General features: G+C 34.3%; 1 protein-coding gene across 10 annotated transcripts in view; it reads right to left on the bottom strand.

Annotated features, from left to right (window-relative positions):
- The window catches only part of TNRC6A (trinucleotide repeat containing adaptor 6A), a 116,088-nt gene that overhangs the window by 12,812 nt on the left and 85,972 nt on the right, over positions 1 to 17,304 (bottom strand). For 5 of the 10 annotated variants that reach the window (XM_051967474.1, XM_051967498.1, XM_051967491.1 and 2 more), the window contains 12 exons: positions 15,823 to 15,999; positions 14,380 to 14,555; positions 13,220 to 13,300; positions 12,820 to 12,871; positions 11,046 to 11,188; positions 10,532 to 10,678; positions 10,230 to 10,367; positions 5,887 to 6,015; positions 5,705 to 5,782; positions 5,005 to 5,215; positions 4,371 to 4,403; positions 2,918 to 3,049 (listed from right to left, as the gene is read on the bottom strand). In XM_051967474.1, coding sequence (XP_051823434.1) covers positions 2,918 to 3,049; positions 4,371 to 4,403; positions 5,005 to 5,215; positions 5,705 to 5,782; positions 5,887 to 6,015; positions 10,230 to 10,367; positions 10,532 to 10,678; positions 11,046 to 11,188; positions 12,820 to 12,871; positions 13,220 to 13,300; positions 14,380 to 14,555; positions 15,823 to 15,999 — 1,497 coding nt within the window. The remainder of the gene's footprint in view (positions 1 to 2,917; positions 3,050 to 4,370; positions 4,404 to 5,004; positions 5,216 to 5,704; positions 5,783 to 5,886; positions 6,016 to 10,229; positions 10,368 to 10,531; positions 10,679 to 11,045; positions 11,189 to 12,819; positions 12,872 to 13,219; positions 13,301 to 14,379; positions 14,556 to 15,822; positions 16,000 to 17,304) is intronic. The other 5 variants (XM_051967482.1, XM_051967508.1, XM_051967530.1 and 2 more) reach the window with 3 other exon arrangements.

Raw genomic sequence — 17,304 nt, 5'->3', positions numbered from 1 at the left:
GGTATCAATTTGTGCGTTCTCAAGAATTACCCTTTAGCTTACTGTAATTTTAAATGTTGTGATTTTAGCATCTTAGCCTTTGTATATCAAAATCTTGCTTGATGTTGACTTCTGGGACACTCCTTTTCCTTCCTCTATGAATTCAGTACTTGGCTCACAATCTTTGTTTCCTCCTTAAGTCATGTCTTTATATGGATATGCAAATACTCTAAAATCCTAGCTCTTTAATTTACTGCTTTGCTGTAACTTTTTTCACCACTCCACACACATAAAAAGATTATTACCTTTTCATCTTGCTATCATTACAAATATATGACCTCCATGTTCATGAACTCTGAAATTACTTTATCTAATCAAATCTACTGGCTTTCCACTTTTCTCTCTGTGCTTCCCAATACTAAATCCTGTTTAGTCCATACTGTGACCTCTAGTACCTTTCTCTCTCAGATGGTTCCACCCCCTACACTGGCAACATTTTCTTTTTTTCCCCATCTTGACCACTTGGTGAATCAGTTCAGTTCTATACTTTCCCCCTTATCATATCACTGACTGCTAACTTCTGTTCATGTGCTGCTGAATAAAGAGGTGTAGGGGTGTGTGTGTGTGTGAATGACAGAGCCTTGCTGAGTCCTACTAATTTTGTTATTTAACTCTAACAGGGCTTTTACTGCTGCTAGGAAATTCTTCTACACTTTCCCTCTTCACAGAAACTCTTCTAAACCTTGTCATCCCTCTTCAAACCTATTGTTTTTCCCCTCCTTCTACCCTCTCAACCGATTCCTTACTCATATTTTTCTAAAAGAAAAAAAATTGAGGCCCGTTCTTCTCCCCTCTTCCTTATTTCCTACCACTCAGATTCCTTCTGTTATTTCCTCTTTCCCCCTTGTCTCACATGATGAGATCCTCCTCCTTCCCAAGGCCAAAGCCTTCTACATTCATAAGAGATCGCATCTGAACCTCCTGTCCAGCAGACTGTGCCCTTTCTCGATCTCTCCCTGTCTACTGGCTATTTTTCTGTTGCCTACAAACATGCCCACAGCTCTTCCACCCTCAGAGAACTCTCACTTCAGCCATTCATTACTGCCTATTTATCTATAATCTATAAATTCCTCAAAAAAACAATCTATAAGAAGTGCCTCTTCTTCCTCTCCTCTCCCCTGCTTCAGTCTGACTTCCAACCTCATCATTCAACTGAAACTGTTCTCTCAGAGTTACCAAGGATTACTTACTGGCCAAATCTGGTGGCCTTTTCTCAACTGTCACCCTTTTTTACCTTTCTGATGCTTCTGGCCCACTTCTTGACCCTCTATTCTTTTGTGAGGTTTCATGATACCATTTTCTCCCGGTTGTCCTCCTAGTTCTCTGACTCCCTCCTTTATTTCTTTTGCTCGATCTTTATCCAGGCCATATCCACTAACTGTGGGTATCCCACAGGTCTCTGTCTTGGACCCTCCTTTCTTCTTCCAAACAATTTCAATTGCTCTCATCAGCTCTCATAGATTCTAGTATCGTCTCAATACTAATGAAACAGGAGGACCAACCAACAGATTGTAGTAATAGTCTGAACATTAGGAAGTAAGGACCTGAAGATACCGTAAGGATGTGGCAGTATCAGAGGAAAGAAGGGGTTATATTCAAAATATTTTATAAAGGTAAAATTGATAGGCCAAGGCAGAAGCAAATTAGAAATAATGGATGAGAGAATGAGGAATCAAGGATGATACAAGAGTTGAGTATCTGGGGAACTGGGAAAGACAGTGGTATCCTCAACAGTAGTGGGAAACTTTGAGAGGGGCAAGGGTTGCTTGGTTCCCCTGTCACAAGTCTTGTCCCACTCCACTTAGCTGTCAAAATGATTGTTCTAAAATTCAAGTCTAGCCATGTCCCAGCCCACTCACCTACTCAATAAATTCCAGTGGCTCATTATCATCTCTAGGATTAAATGTAAAATTCTCAGTTTGCCATTAAAAGCCCTTTTTAAGCTTTCCAACCTTTTTACATGTTCCTTCTCCTCCTCACCCCATACATGTATTTTATGATCCATTGACATTGGCCTTCTTCTGAGAAAAAACTTCTCTGGGTAGGATACTCCATTTCCCAATTATGGCATTTTCAATGGTTGTCCCTCATAAATGGAATTCTATTATATCTTGTGTCTAATTTCTGATTTCAAGGCCCAGCTAAAATTCTACCTTCTGCAGTAAGATTTTCTCAGTCCCTCTAAAAGTTATCATTTATATATCATATATATGGCTTGTTTATACATAATTGTTTGCATGTGGTCTCCCTAATTAGACTGCATAGAGCAAACATTGGTTTTGTTTTGTTTTCTTTATTTTTGGTATTCCCAGTGCTGAGTACAATGGCTGGCATATAGTACATGCTTAATAAAATGTTTACTGACTGACTGACTGATGAAAGTCAAGACAGCCAGAGAGAAAGGAGGTAGTAGCAAAAACCTAGAAAAAAGGGAGAATAAATATAACTGTGATGTAACTAATGATAAATACGAAGAATTCAGGGAACCAATGAAAAAACATGAATGAACTGACACAGATTACAGAAAGCAGAAAAAGAAAAATAATGTATGTAAGTAAAGGGATTCAAAGGTAGATACTAAAATGAAACTGAGCAATATGATTGTAAGGACTATTTTGTTTTTGATAAAGTGAGAAAGAACAACTGCTTCCTCACAAAGTGAGGAAGTATGGAGTAGAATGCCACATGCACTTGTCAATGTTTGGTCTATTTAGTTTTGCAATCATTTTTATGAAGAAAAGCCCAATGGTGTTAGTTAGATGGTGACATAATTAGAAATGCAAAAATTTGAAAGAGTGAATGGGATAAATTTGAAAGAATTTGGCTTGAAATAACATCAGAGTAATATTTAAGTCAAAAGCAACAATATATTTTATACCATGTTTGCTGGAATTTTGATCCAATGATGTGTTCACAGAAATGCTGTCCACTGTAGTCCATTTCCTCAGTCTTGACTGTGGCTCTTTAATACTGTTCATATCCATGTTTACATTCAAGTTTGAGTTCAAGCCTAAGATAATTAAAAAAAAAGATTTAACTTACAAAATTTAGGGTAACAGAAGAAAAACATGCTAATCTATTTTTTTAAAGCTTATTTTATTAATTTCATGCTTTTAATTCTTCTTAATTTTCCATAAATATGTTGCTTTTCACATGTTATGGCACAGCCAACATAACTAGACATAAGCAAGGCAGTCAGTGCAAACAGATTGGGCTCTCAGCTAAAGTCATGCAAAAATGCCAGAAGAGTTATGAGAAAGACCAGTTACCCAATAGAGGGGGAAAGAGAAGAGGGGAAAAAAAGCCCAAATGAACATATATAACTAAACTAATTTCCAGTCCAATGCAAAAGGTTTCTAACCACCTCACTTAGCTATGTGTTCATCAACAATTTTAATATTTTAATTATACTTAACATCTAAGAAATCTTTATTTCTTCCTATGAATGTTTCTGATTTTTGGTAAACTAGAACTTTTTTAGTTTGCTTGCTTTACAAAGCTAAATTAACAAGTTTTTTACATAATGCTTATTTAGATGAAATTTTTCAGGTACTTTTCATCTTACTAAAAATTGTTGCACCCAAAAGTAACATTTTCATATTGTCTACTGGGTTAGATTATAGTCATTTAAAAATTAGTATATTATTCCTGTTGTATTTAAAATTCACCATTTTTTCCAATTAGTGATAATATATGTTCCCAAACATAATTAGGTTTGATATTTATATGAAAATTTTGGTGTTTATATAAGTGTTAGGAAGGCTTCTCTTTGGCCAGGGAGAAAAAATTTTCCATATAGACAGAAAAAAGGTCTCTCCAGAAAAGATAGTTACAGCATAAAATTTCAAATGGTCAAAGTAAAATTTCAAACAAAGCCTAATTATTCCATTGAACTATAAAACTGGAGAAGAATGTTAATACTTTATAGTAGTGGCAGGTAGGAAATATCTGTTGCTAATAGCGCAAGTTATACTATCTTGTAAACTTTATATATTGTCCTTTCAGTGGGTGCTCATCTGCCACTGGAACAGCATTATTTCTTAAAATTGTTCAATGAAATGAATTATTTGCTTTGGGCAAGTATGTATGACATCTCTAATAATCCCAAGTATGGCAGCTCTATTTTAATACTGGTTAAATTGAGTATTGTCAGAAACCTCCCTCAAGCTACACCATGGAATGTGTTCTCAGTAACAAAACTGGGATAGGAACAAACCCACGCCAGAAGTTAAACGTCAAGGAATACAGGGAAAAAGCAAAATGAGAGCACAAAAGGGAATGTAAAGGGAGCAATATTAAAAGGGACCTAAAAAAGGAGAAAATATACAAGCCTGGACTTTCCACTGGGGAAATTGGATAAAAGCCTAGAGACACAGGAAAAAGGGGGAGAAAAAAGACAGAAAGGCTATTGCATTTGATAATGGCATTCCCTTCCATCCACCCATCCCAATTTTCTCATTTACAACGCTGCCTAAAATACCATCCTGACAAACTAGCTAAAATTTATTAACATATACAACAATTTCTTAAATAATTTAATGTGAAGAATTAAATATTATAAAAATCATCTTGTCCTACAATTTCTTCAGTGGAGTACTACTGTCTCTGATACAGTGTTTCCAAGATTCTAATTTCAGTTCCACGCAGTTAATATTACAATTAATCATATAATATGCATTCCACTAAGAAAAAAGTATTAGAGGATCATTAACCTTAAAATTTAAAATTGTTTCTAAAGTATTTCAAGCAGAAAACAAAGAATTTCACCTACTGAAACTAAATGGTTGGAGAATTTCTTTTCTCAATAGTAATGAGATGAACCTAGTAAAGCACTAGGGATGTTCTTAATAAAAGGACTGAAAAGATTATAGACAATGTTGTTCCAGAGAAAAAGAAAATCCAGGTAATGATAAGTGAAGAAGTTGTACATCAACTAACTATACTGGACTAAGAAGGAAAACTCACCTATAGGGAAGTTGCTGAAAGCATTTATTGGTGATGGCCCTTTTTGCAGTTCAGGTGTAGTGTGGGGCATGACATTCTCAAGAAAAGATTTCATGGCAGGCTGATGGAGCGACTGTGGTTGAGATGGTGGAGTTTGCTGCTTCATCAACAGGTTTGGATCAAGCTGACGAGATTGTTGCATCATCTGCTGCTGCATACTAAGAGGTCGACCCTTATAATAATAAATAAAAAAAGATTAGTAAGCTTACTAATGTATGTGTGTGTGTGGAAGGAAGAGTCTTTATCAAGAATTACATATTAGTCTTTCCTTACTAAATGCTTTCTTCTAGTCAAGGAAATTGTATCAGAGTGTACCAGCAATGAAATTTGTAGGAAAGGCTAGGGTTTTAGTACTTAGCAGTGGAAAAATGAAATTCTACTACCATTAAAATATTTGGACTATCTTCTTATATTGAGATATGACATAATATTTACTTAGAATTAGGAATATTTTAATACTGAAGAGAAACTATTCAGGATAATAAACACCTACTGCTCAGAGTTAGCTAGGTGGTGCAGTGGATAAAGCACCAGCCCTGAAGCCAGGAGGACCTGAGTTCAAATCCAGTCTCAGACACCTAACACTTCTTAGCTGTGTGACCTTCAGCAAGTCACTTAACCCCATTTGCCTCAGTTAAAAAAAAAAAAAAAAGACAAATACCTGCTGCTCTTGCTGCTGTCGACCACCAGAAGGCATGCTTCTCTGATTCTGCACCTTTTGCTGCTGGGTCAACAATCGCTTGAGATAAGAAAAAATGTTTCACATTATGTTTAAAAAATATTTTCAAATGCTTTAAAAATGAACAAATTCGGCAAATTTGCAGTGGCTATTATTTCACTTACTTGTAACTGGGAAATCTGAGAAAGCTGGTTTAATTGGGATAGCTGGCTCAACATGGCTACCTGTTGAGGGCCAAAGAGTGGACTCAGGCCACCGCTGTTTGGTGCATACTTCAGTAATGAGACTGGAACCTAAAAAAAAGATCAAACTAGTGAATTAAAGGTATTTTCCAATCCAGAGATTCAGTTTAGTATCTGGTCTCTTCCAATGGATTGCCTTAATACCACTGAAATACATGAAACTGATTATTCTATTAAGTCCAGCCTCGTACTTAGGAAGGCGAGTTTGTGAGAGTCAGACTAACATCATAAAACATAGGAATTCCATTTCAAATTAGTTTATTTGACATACTCTTTTTTTTTTTTTTTAAACTATTTAGTTGTCCTTACTACACCTTCACCTTTCTCTGTATTTATTGTTAATGTAAAACTTACCTTCCATTATTTTAGCTATTTCATTTCTGTTCTTCATAATTTCTGTGGGTACAAACCTCACTCCCCTGACATGTCTCAAGAAGTAATCTTTATGGATTCCTAGGCTCATGCCAACCCCCATACACTATGCTACTAACACCTTCCATCATCATGCTCACTGGAATACATTTTTTTTAAGCGAGCACAGACTTTTTCACTTTTCATTCTTTCTCCCTCCAACCTTTTCTCCCCCGCAAAAAGCATTCCTTTCAGGTCCTTGCTTAAAGTGCACTCTGATGTTCCTGGATGACACAATTTCCCCTTCAATGTGGACACTCCTTATCCCATTTTTGCAATTATGGGGATAAAGATAAAGAGTTAGCAAACTTCTTGCTCCCTCCACTTCTGCTTAGAGATTCATCTTCTATTTCTTCTGGAAGCCCATTTAATTCACATATTACATTTTCCTTTTCATCTAGTGTCTGATGGGCATTTGTTTATGGGTTTCTTAGTCTTTTTTATTTTTTGCGGGGAGGATTTTAACATCCAGCTTAGTACTCTTTCCTAGTCCAATCCCTATAAATCACACTTAATACTGTAATCTCTAAGGTCTGAAATGAAAATTCTCTTCACTGATAACAATTTCCTACCTTTTCCTTAACTTTTATAGATCTACTCAATCTAGTCTTTGCCCTATATGAAACTTCCTTTTGGCTCATTTTTGTTTTTTCATTCAGTCAATCTACTTATGACTTTCCTTTCCTTCTTTACTGGCCTACCATGTCTAAATGTACTTGTACTAACACTATTGTCAAGACTCCTGTTCCATGGTCCCAAAAAGAAAAAGTGAAAGAAAATGAAAAAAACCAATAAAAAACTCACCAAATGGAATGATCTCAAGATAAATTTGCATTAACTTTAAGTGGTTTTTGAATATTCATAGATCATAGATTTGGAATTGGAAGGGCCAGAGTGTTCTAGTTGAAACCCCGCATTATACAGATCAAGAAACATGTCTAAAGAGGGTCAACATTTGGATGCTGGGGTTGGGGTATTTGCAAATCTTACATATAATAAGCAATAGAACTGTTGATATGAAACCATGTTCTCCTGACTGCAAATCTAATATCCTTTCCCATTAAACATTGTTTCCTGTTCAGAAATCCTTTCCATTTTTTCCCCCCATAATTGTATTTGTCTTCTCCTTTACTCTTGTACCAGAGGAAATAACATGCCTTTTGCTCAGGGCTAAGTCATCCATATATCCTTTCTATTATCTCATTTTACATCTTAAAGGGCATTGTGCTTTCAATTACTCATCTCCTATACCTTTAAAATTTCAAACTTTCTTATTCTACTGGCTTCTTGCACTTTACTAAAAGCACATTCTAATCTTTACATCCTAAGTACAAAACTTAAAAAACCCACCTTTCTTTATTAAGTCTTCCAATTTTTTTTTTTTACACTACACATTAGTTTTTCAGCTCCCCAGAATCATTTTTGTCTCCACTGAATCTATCTTTTTGAAGGTCACCAATAATTTCCTAAAAGTCAAATAAAATGGTTCTTTCTGTTTTTCCTTTTTTGCTGCAATTGCTATAAAATAGTACTTTCTTCCTAAAAATTTTTTCTAATTGATTTCTGAGATACTGTTTATTCTCAGTTCTTGCCCAATAGTATCATGCCTAAATAGAAAAGGAACCTTGAAGGCTGAAATTAGCTTAGAAAGAAAGCCAAACTAGATTAAAATGTAGTTGAAAAATGTTTACCAAAACAAATAAAATTCAATACAACAAAGATGATTTTTTAATTTGTGGTTTTCTAATGTCCCAAACAGAAATCATTACTATTCCTCTAAAGCCTTTTCTTCCTCTCTTGTTGTCCTTCCTTCTGTCAATGGTGCTGTTATGTTTTTGCAGAGTTTGGTCTTCTCTTGGGTTCTTTCTTCTTCTTTGGAATTCCTTTAGTTGTTAAGTCCAAGGACATTTTTGTATCTGCCACTTTCTCTCAACTTTTTGCAAAGAATAATGAAAGTTTTATAACACATCCAAAATGTCTCCAATCCTGGAACTCTTCTAATCTATCACATACATTATTATAAAAGTAATTTTTCTAAAAGCATTCTAATTACTCTCTGAAGAAAAGACAGAAAGTGACAAATCAAACCATCATGATGACCTGATCAAAATCACTGTATTACCTCACACAGGAGATAGCCCAGAGTCTGGAAAACTCAAGAGGCATGAGAATAGCAGTGTCTCTCAAATCACCAAACTAGTACCAGTCAGCTACAATAGCCATTGATGGAAGAAATAAATCATTTTGGAAAAGGGGCCAGCCTTCCTTATCCCCATCAGCAACAACTGCTGACCAAATACCATCAAAAGACAAATGAACACAAGAACCCTGGCAGTGGCAGCACTAACTCCCACCTTTGCCCCAATGTTCCTACTTCCAGCCTAGCCTACCCCATCATCCAAGGAAGAAACTTGTGAAAAAAGGACTAATCATCTCCCCCAATTGCTGACCCATTTCCAGTCACTCATTGGTACACAGGCAAACCAGCCTAGCTGAAATCAAATCTGTCACTACTAACACTGTTTTAGCCACCATTTCCCCTTGAACCCTGACAGAAAGAACCTAGGACAGAAAGAACAGAAAGAACTCAACAGACTTGGCAATGCTTCCAGTCAGTGTCTGTAACCACTATCCTGGGAAGCACATTCTGCAGAGTTGTAGCCTGGCAAGTGCCTCTGGACATGCTAGAGTCACAGTTAAATCCAGGAAATAAAGCTCTTTCCACCAAAGTCCTTGGCACATTCAACTGGTTAGACATAAGAAACTTCCTTATCAATAGAAATGATGATCAAGAGTCATTACCATCTGCTTGGTCTGTGCACACTAACACCAGAAGATTGTTCCATCTGATTTGTTCAGCCTAACATGTTCCTTCTTCCCTTAGAATATGAACTACCTGGAAAGCCAAGATTATATACTTTTCTGTTTGTATTTCTAGCATTTAGCCCAGTGTTCTGTACACATGTTCCCAAGAGGTTTTATTAAGTACTTTATTAAGTAATATTTATAGCTCTCTGCATGACATTCAAAAGTCGCTACGATCTGGCTTCAATCTATCCCCCACCCCAAACTGACTTTTGTTATTCTGGGAATAGGCAGTATAACTATCTTTGCACAGAATGTCTTTTCAATGTGAGAATTTCTGATGAACTATGTATGCTAATGACAAGACTTTTATTTATGTTACAGTTGTTCAGTTTTTGAAAAGGGAAATGGCCTAATATGTTTGGGGCAGATTATCAACGCATACAAAAATAAATAAATGCCTTTAAAAAGATTACTATTCTGTGAATATGACTTGTGCTTTTTTTGCCGCTGTTTTTAAATATGCTGGTATCATTTTTGCTTGCAGTGTACTTCCCCTCCCCTCCACCTGCATCTTCTTCTCTATACTGATCTAAGTTCTACAAATCCTTCAAGACCTGGCTCCCATACTACCTCTTTCAGGGAGCCTTCTTAAGCCTCTCTAAGCAAAAATTATCCTTTCTCTGAATCACTGCAACACTTTGCAGGTACTATTCTATCAGACTTAGAGTGTTGAGTTGAAGAAATTCCTTACATTTTAACTTCAATTTTTTTTAGCTTATTTGTATTTCTTATCAATTCAATTAAAAATTTCTTAAGTGTATGCTACATTTGAGAGCTTTATACCCTACTTCTCCATGTCTCTTATTATTTTGGATAACTTGACCCTGGATATAACTCAAAGACGTGGATTCTAACATTTAGCAATGTTACACCAGCAAGGTTTTCTTTTAGCTTAAAGTGCTAAGTAATGTGATGTATATTAAAGTAACTAAGATATATGCAGTAAGCTTTATAAGAAGCACATATAACAAGTTAGGTGAATTTACCTGAGGGGATAGTAATGGAGGAGGCACTTGAGCACGGAGATGAGGCTGAGATGAATTGAGAGGTTGTGCTGGAGGCTGCTGCATGCCCCGGGGTTGTGCTGCTGTGTTACCAACACCAAACATACTGGGATTGCCATTCTATAAAGAGAAGTTGGAACTATTTAGCAAGAAACACTCCATTGCCTTGCCACAGGAAGACACTTTGATACTATTGATTTTAACACAAAAGCTCAAGATAAGTGTTCCCAGTGACTAGGTTACTTCATTGAAAACACCTAAAATATGTACAGATAAGCACTCACCTGTCTAACAGAATTCAAGTTTTGCATACCCAGCCCTGCTATGGAGCCAAGGGCTTGGTTAGGTAGTGCACTATTTGAAGGGGGAAGCTTCATGTTTTGATTGGACATAAACTGCATGTTTTGGGACTCGTCTGCTACAATGCCATCCTGATTGGACAGACAGAAAGATGTGCAACACCAGCCAAGCAAGCAAGTAGAAGGGAGAAATCATTGCCAGGAACAGAAGAGAAGTCACATGAAATTCCAGCATCAACAGGAAACAAGTAGAAAACAGAAGACATCAGATTAGTCTTATTTCTAAGGCAAGCAAAAACAAAAAAATATTTTATATGGATTAACAGGAAGGCATAGATTTAATTTCTATGACAAGCAAATGTATTAAAAGGATAATGAAGTACAGATGTTTCATGAGAATGATATATTTTGGCATAAGACTTAGAGAATTTCACATATAATGTTAATATGAAAACGTTAAGTCAATCTATTTATTTAAAAAAGAAAAGCAATTTCTTACCTTATCAAAATAAGGACTGCGATCCATGGAAGACTCTTTGGAAATCTGAGGACGAGAACCAGGGCCTTTCCCTACGACTCGATTGTAATCGCCAATGTTTAGGCTATGCTTATCAATCTCCATTCGTTTGTCCTGTAACATTCCTATAAGACAAGTAAGATAAGACTATGAAATTTGACTGGAATGGCCAAAAGAGCCAGTAATTTCATAAAAGAGAGCAGAAGGTACTCTTTTCAAATTAAAACAACTTCTGTCGTAAGTAGGAAATGAGAAAGTCTAAGTTTTTTTCATTGATCTATGAATATAATAGAAAACTAGTATAATTCTTGAGCAGAAGTGATATTCCCAGACTCTTATTAGAGTATGAAGGTGTTATATGTAATTAATGTTTATGATGGATTTGTTTTTATGTGACCAACAAATACACCAATATTGATAAAAGAGTAGGTACATAATAAATGTTTATTGATGGCTAGATTGGAGATTTCAAATGTGAAGCAACAACTGGGAAGATTGGTGGTGCTAAAGAAAAAGAGTAAACAGGGAGTAGATGACAAGAAGTTTAATTATAGAAATTTAAAGTGTGAAGTGCTAGTTAAAATATTAAGAAGGAGGTTGGAAATGCTAAACTACAGTTCAAGAGATAACAAAGTTAGAAACTACTTGTATAGAGTCAAAGCAATAAGCTTGCAAATGAATGATCCAAGAGTGTTTTGTTTCTTTTTTTTTGGATGGATTTTGAGGCCTCATTGAGGACTTAGAGCTTTTACACTTGTAGAATCCTGACAGGAAGTAGCACAAAACAATAACTACTTTCATGTGGCCTTATGTTATCAAAAGTTGCTACAAACAGGATAGCAAGAAACCAAACTCTATTGTAGGATTCACAATCACATGCTGATTTTCTGTTTCCATACAGTCATTGTCAAATACTCCATTTTTGGATTTTGTTTCCTACTTCTTATCTCACTTCCAGTTTGATTACTCAACCTTTATACTCAGGTACATTGTACTTATACACATTATATCAGAATAATGAATTCTGTTTGTCTGGATAGCAATGTGGACTTAAATAACTCAGGCTCTGAATGGCAAAAACATCTTTTGACTTAATGCAGAACTCTGACCTAATTTTATTATTTTGCTTTAAATAAATGAATGTCCTATCCTTTTATGTTAATTATTCTTTACTCTTTCAAATCCCTCCCATGTGTCTTCTTGATTATAAGTTGTTTTAAACCTTGCAGAATGGTATGATTTAAGTTTTACTTCTGAATTTTAATTAGTGTGCCTTTATTCCACTGTTACTATAACATGGCAATTTTTCAACAACAACAACAACAACAACAACAGCAGCAGCAGCAAAATTAATACAAAAATAACTGACTATTACATGAAGCAGAAATATAATTCTAACTTCTGTTTGGAAAAGTTTTAATTCTAATTTTGCTTGGATTTTCTAATTTAAGGAGTAAGAAAAACTTCATTATAAAATAACTGCTAGGAAGAAATTACACTGTTAGTTTTATTATAATCTTCTTTCCAGGAGGGATTATTTAGTTTAGGAATTCCTTTAAAAGCAGTCTCACCCATAAAGAATTCCTATAACATAGATGACAAGAACAATGTTATTAAACCCAAGTAGATATTAGATAATGCATCTAGAATTAGGAGGAAGGGAGAAAAGAAACATTTATTATCTTCTATTATGTGCCTGGCACTTTACAAATTATTTCATTTGCTACAAAACTATTTAATTTTCTCTCATTCCTACCTCCAGATAGGTCCATCTTATTGCTCGGTAGAGTTTCTTCTGGTGATTCTCTCTGAAACAATTAAAAACATAGTAGATTTCAAGTTCATGATTTAAATAAAACCCAAACATTATATGAATTTTTACAGTATTTCATTAACAGAAATCATACAGTCCCATTTTTCCATTTTGTAAAGAAAAAATAGCATCTCTAAGAAAAACCGGAACTTAATTGATGATGATATATGCGGCATTTAGCTGCAGAGACCTGAAAGCAACTTCAGTCATCAAGAGAACTTTTTAAGATTAGAAAACATTTAAACATCACCACTATGCTAGAGATTCAAGTTAATTTCAAAATTAAATAATACTTTACTTATCATCATTTAAGAGGTGGTTGTTATCAGAAATTCATACATACCGAAAAACTTAAATTTGAGAACTGCTTAACGAATGGATTTATCCAGGCTTCATCTTGTTTATTTCCACCTTTCATTGCTCCCTTTTGGAAAGAAAAATCAGAATAATGCAAATGAATGAAAATGTTAATAAAAATATTAAAGTGCTTATTATGTACAAATATACATAATCATAATATAAAGTTCTAGGGATACAAATAGAAAAAAAGCAGTTCTTTTTCTCAAGGACCTCACCTTCTAATGGTTCTATTATTTAAAGAAAGCATGGAAACATTAATTTTCAAGATACTTTTCCTCCCCCCTTATTCCACTAGTTTATTTTTATTTTGGTTAATCTTGGTATGAAAGCATCTCTAGGCAGAATCCATTTTCATCATGATGCATTCTTGGAAAGTGTCACCTCAGTGGATCTTATTTTCCCACAAAATTGGTGCTATAATTGGGGGGCATATTACACATCAACCATATAAGACTAAAGTGAATAATAGATCCATAGCCTTACTATCCCCTTTTTAAAACACAAACAAAAAGACTCATATTTACCTTATCAGAAGCAGAATGTGAACTTAGTACTTCTTAATTCCATGTGTTGTATTTGCTACATATAAAAATGTCAAACTATCTCTCCCAATCCTCATTTTAGGCAATATATTAATCTTTCTGCCCTCTCAAAATGGTTTTAGTAGAATGGTATGTAATAGCTAATATCAATTTGGATGTGGTATAAGAATGCCATGGTAATAAAAGTTTTACACACATTATCAAATTTGATCTTTATAATTTTGTAATTAAACAATACAAGTATCTTTATTTAACTAATGAAGTAACTGAAATTGAGTTACATGCTTAGGGTTATATGGTTAATAAAGGCAGAGGTAGAACTTTTATTCAGCTCTTCTATCTCTAACACCAATATTCTTCCCACTATACCATGCTATCTTTAGAAACTTACCTTTAATATGCCTACCAGATGGTAAATAGTTTGAAGTGGAAAATAGACAAATCAACTGCCTAGGTAATCTACAAGTTTTTTTGGTTTTTAGATCCTTAATAATAAAATACTACTAGTCTTTATGGTTAACATAAAAGGCCAAACATATTGTTTTAGGTAAATATTTCTGGACTTGAAAATGTATGATCCTGTCCCCCTTCAAATATTCACCTTTGATGACATTTTCTTTATATATGGTGGCCAGTTTAAAGATGGGTTAACTTCTTGGGATGAATTACTATTCCACATTCCAATTTCAACATCTTCCTCCTCCTCCCAGGCGGTGGATCGATTTCCAGTCAAAGGCATATCATCTCCACACCAACCATCTTGCATAGATTTGGGCCCTATTTGTAAATTTTATTTAGATAGAACAAAGGATAATTTTCAATGATAAACAATTTTACAACCATACCTAATGTTTTCTAGGGAAAAACTCAAATAGTGATACAAATTTTATATCTATTTTATGTCCAAATTTACCTCATTGGAATTTATCATTTTCTACAATTCAACTTTTTTGACAAAAATAAATTTAAAAAAGAAAAAAACACAATGGGTTTTTTTGATGCTGCTCTATTTTAGAGGTTATAGAAAAATTGAACACAACAGAATTTGTTCTATTATTATTCATAATAAAGAAGAGCATAAAGGAGATTAAAAATATAATTGAACAGATTCCCTTAAAAAATATTTTTTAAACTTCAATGATGGTTTGCACATTTATTTGCCTAAATCCTCGATCTTTGAGATTACTGGTATGGATATTACTTCCTTCCACAACATATTAAGATAGTCTGGGAAAGTAAATTGTGGTTTTTTTTATTCATTATTTTGGTGATAAGCCTTTCTGATTTTAGCCAGGCTAGTCCTTATGGTATAGACATATATTATAACCATTTCTATGCTGAAAGCAGTTCCTAACTTAGACAAATCTATAAAGGAAGTACTATAGTGCCATGACCTTTAGGAGACTAGGATTACTCCCAACAAAGTTAAGAGTAAAGTTTTCAGTGGACATTGATTCTATAACTAGGTCAGACAACTATGGTACTGTTTTCAATTAGATACAATCAGAAAAATGACTTAAATTAGATTTTATATGGATACGTGGGCTAAAAAAAAACATGAAGTTCTTTTCTAAATGGAAATTTGGCTCTACCCATGGAATAGGCCTGAACTTTTAGAATTTTCCATATACTCCCCTGAAATCCAATTTGGTCTAGAAATGTAACACTAAGTCTGTGCTATAAAGAGCATCAGGCTTTGAATACGAGAGTTGAGGAAAAAATCATTCTATGGATAGTGGACTTTGCTTAATAAGTTAGTTGCTATTAGTAATGAATATAGATGTAAGAAGTATCATGCAAATTATTAACAGTAATAACTTTAAAAACTATAATTTAGGAACTGAAAGATAGAGATGAAAGATAGATTGGCTTAAATTCAAATGTCTAACCATGTCACACATTTTAAAAGCCATCAGTTATCACAAACATTACATTATCAGGAAATTAATTTCAAATAAACATAGTCCATATTGGAAGTTTTGCAAAGTTTTTTTAGGTAACTGCTTTGAATGCTATACCATAGTTGATACTACTTGAAACTTACCAGATTTACTTGAAGTCTGTGGACCAACAGAAGCAGTACCCCATGTGGAGGAGCTAGATGAAGCAGTAATGGGTTCCCCCCAGTTAGTACCAGTGTCCATGGGTTTACCCCATGCTGAAGTTCCATTATCTACAGTTGTGGCCGGAGTAGAAGGCTCTCCCCAGGGTTCTCCCCAACCTTTAAAAATTATGAAAAGTCATTAACTCCTTAAAAAAGTTCAACAAAACAGATACTTTGTAGAAGATTATTAGCATATTTAAATTGCTACTTAATCTTTCCTTTACATGCAATGACATAAATCAATATGCTGAATTAACACACAGAGAAAGACAGATTACATGCTTCTGATAATCATTTGCAAGCAAACAATGAAAATAATTAACTTAAGCATTAATACTTGATATGAAGACGAGGAAGTAGACAGTTGAATAAGGAATTTAGTATATCCTGAAAATAAAGTAAAAACATAAAAAAACCCCCTAATTTTGTTCAAACAAGATATGACTTGGTTTTTTATATAAGAATCATTTCTGAGTCAGTCATCTGTGTAGTCAGATCACAGGCTAGAGGGAGTCTTTCAAATGGTCCTGTCTGTTGATTATATTTAGCTAATTACAATAAGCCTTAGAGCATTCTAGAACCTCCACCAAAATGAAGATCTATCATTTGTAGAGTACTCAGAAGAACAACCAGGAAATGCAGCTTTGAGACAATGTCATATAAGAAACAATTAATACAGAGAAACTTAGGAAGTGAGTGTGAAGTAAATAAAATGAGAATGATTTGTTATTTTTATATTTAGTTATAAATGTTTATTGTTATAAAATTAATAAGCATTTATGAAAGACTTTATAACTCTGATCAATGCAGTATTCAACCCCAAATTCCAGAGGAGTGATAATGAAGGTTATACAACTCTTGACAAAAAGATGATGGGCTTAAATTATAGGACATGTGATTCACATTTTGGATATGGACAATGTGAGAAGTGGTTCTGCTTGATTATGCATACTTGGTATAAATTTTTCTTTTTTTTCTCAATTTGGTGAGGGAAGTGGGAAGAGGAAAAAAAGGCTGTTAACTGAAAAGATAAACAGAAGTTAAAAAAAAGAAATTGGTTAAAAAAAACTGGGACTCTTCTGGATTATAGCACATGGACATGATAGTTGTCTTCAAGTATTTAAATAGCTATAATGTAGAAAATGGGTTAAATCTGTTCTTTACTCCAAAGGACAGACAAGAAGCAATGGCTAGAAGTAGTACAGTGGCAAACAATGTTTAAGTCAGTAAAAACTTCCTGGATGACCACTTATTGAGAATTACTATAATGAAAATTCTTGCTTAGAAACAGGTTTAATTTTTGAAGTTCCATAAAACTGAAACAATGAGATTCTGTTCACTGACACTAAAACAAAACAAAACAAAAAGCAAATCAACTACCATCAAATCATTTAAACAGTCTTCATTAAATTTTGAGCATTT

Source organism: Antechinus flavipes, chromosome 1 (assembly GCF_016432865.1).
Source record: "Antechinus flavipes isolate AdamAnt ecotype Samford, QLD, Australia chromosome 1, AdamAnt_v2, whole genome shotgun sequence".
Classification (NCBI taxonomy): domain Eukaryota; kingdom Metazoa; phylum Chordata; class Mammalia; order Dasyuromorphia; family Dasyuridae; genus Antechinus; species Antechinus flavipes.
The sequence above is the reverse complement of the archived record's forward strand: the minus strand, read 5'-3'. Positions and strand labels throughout refer to the sequence as shown.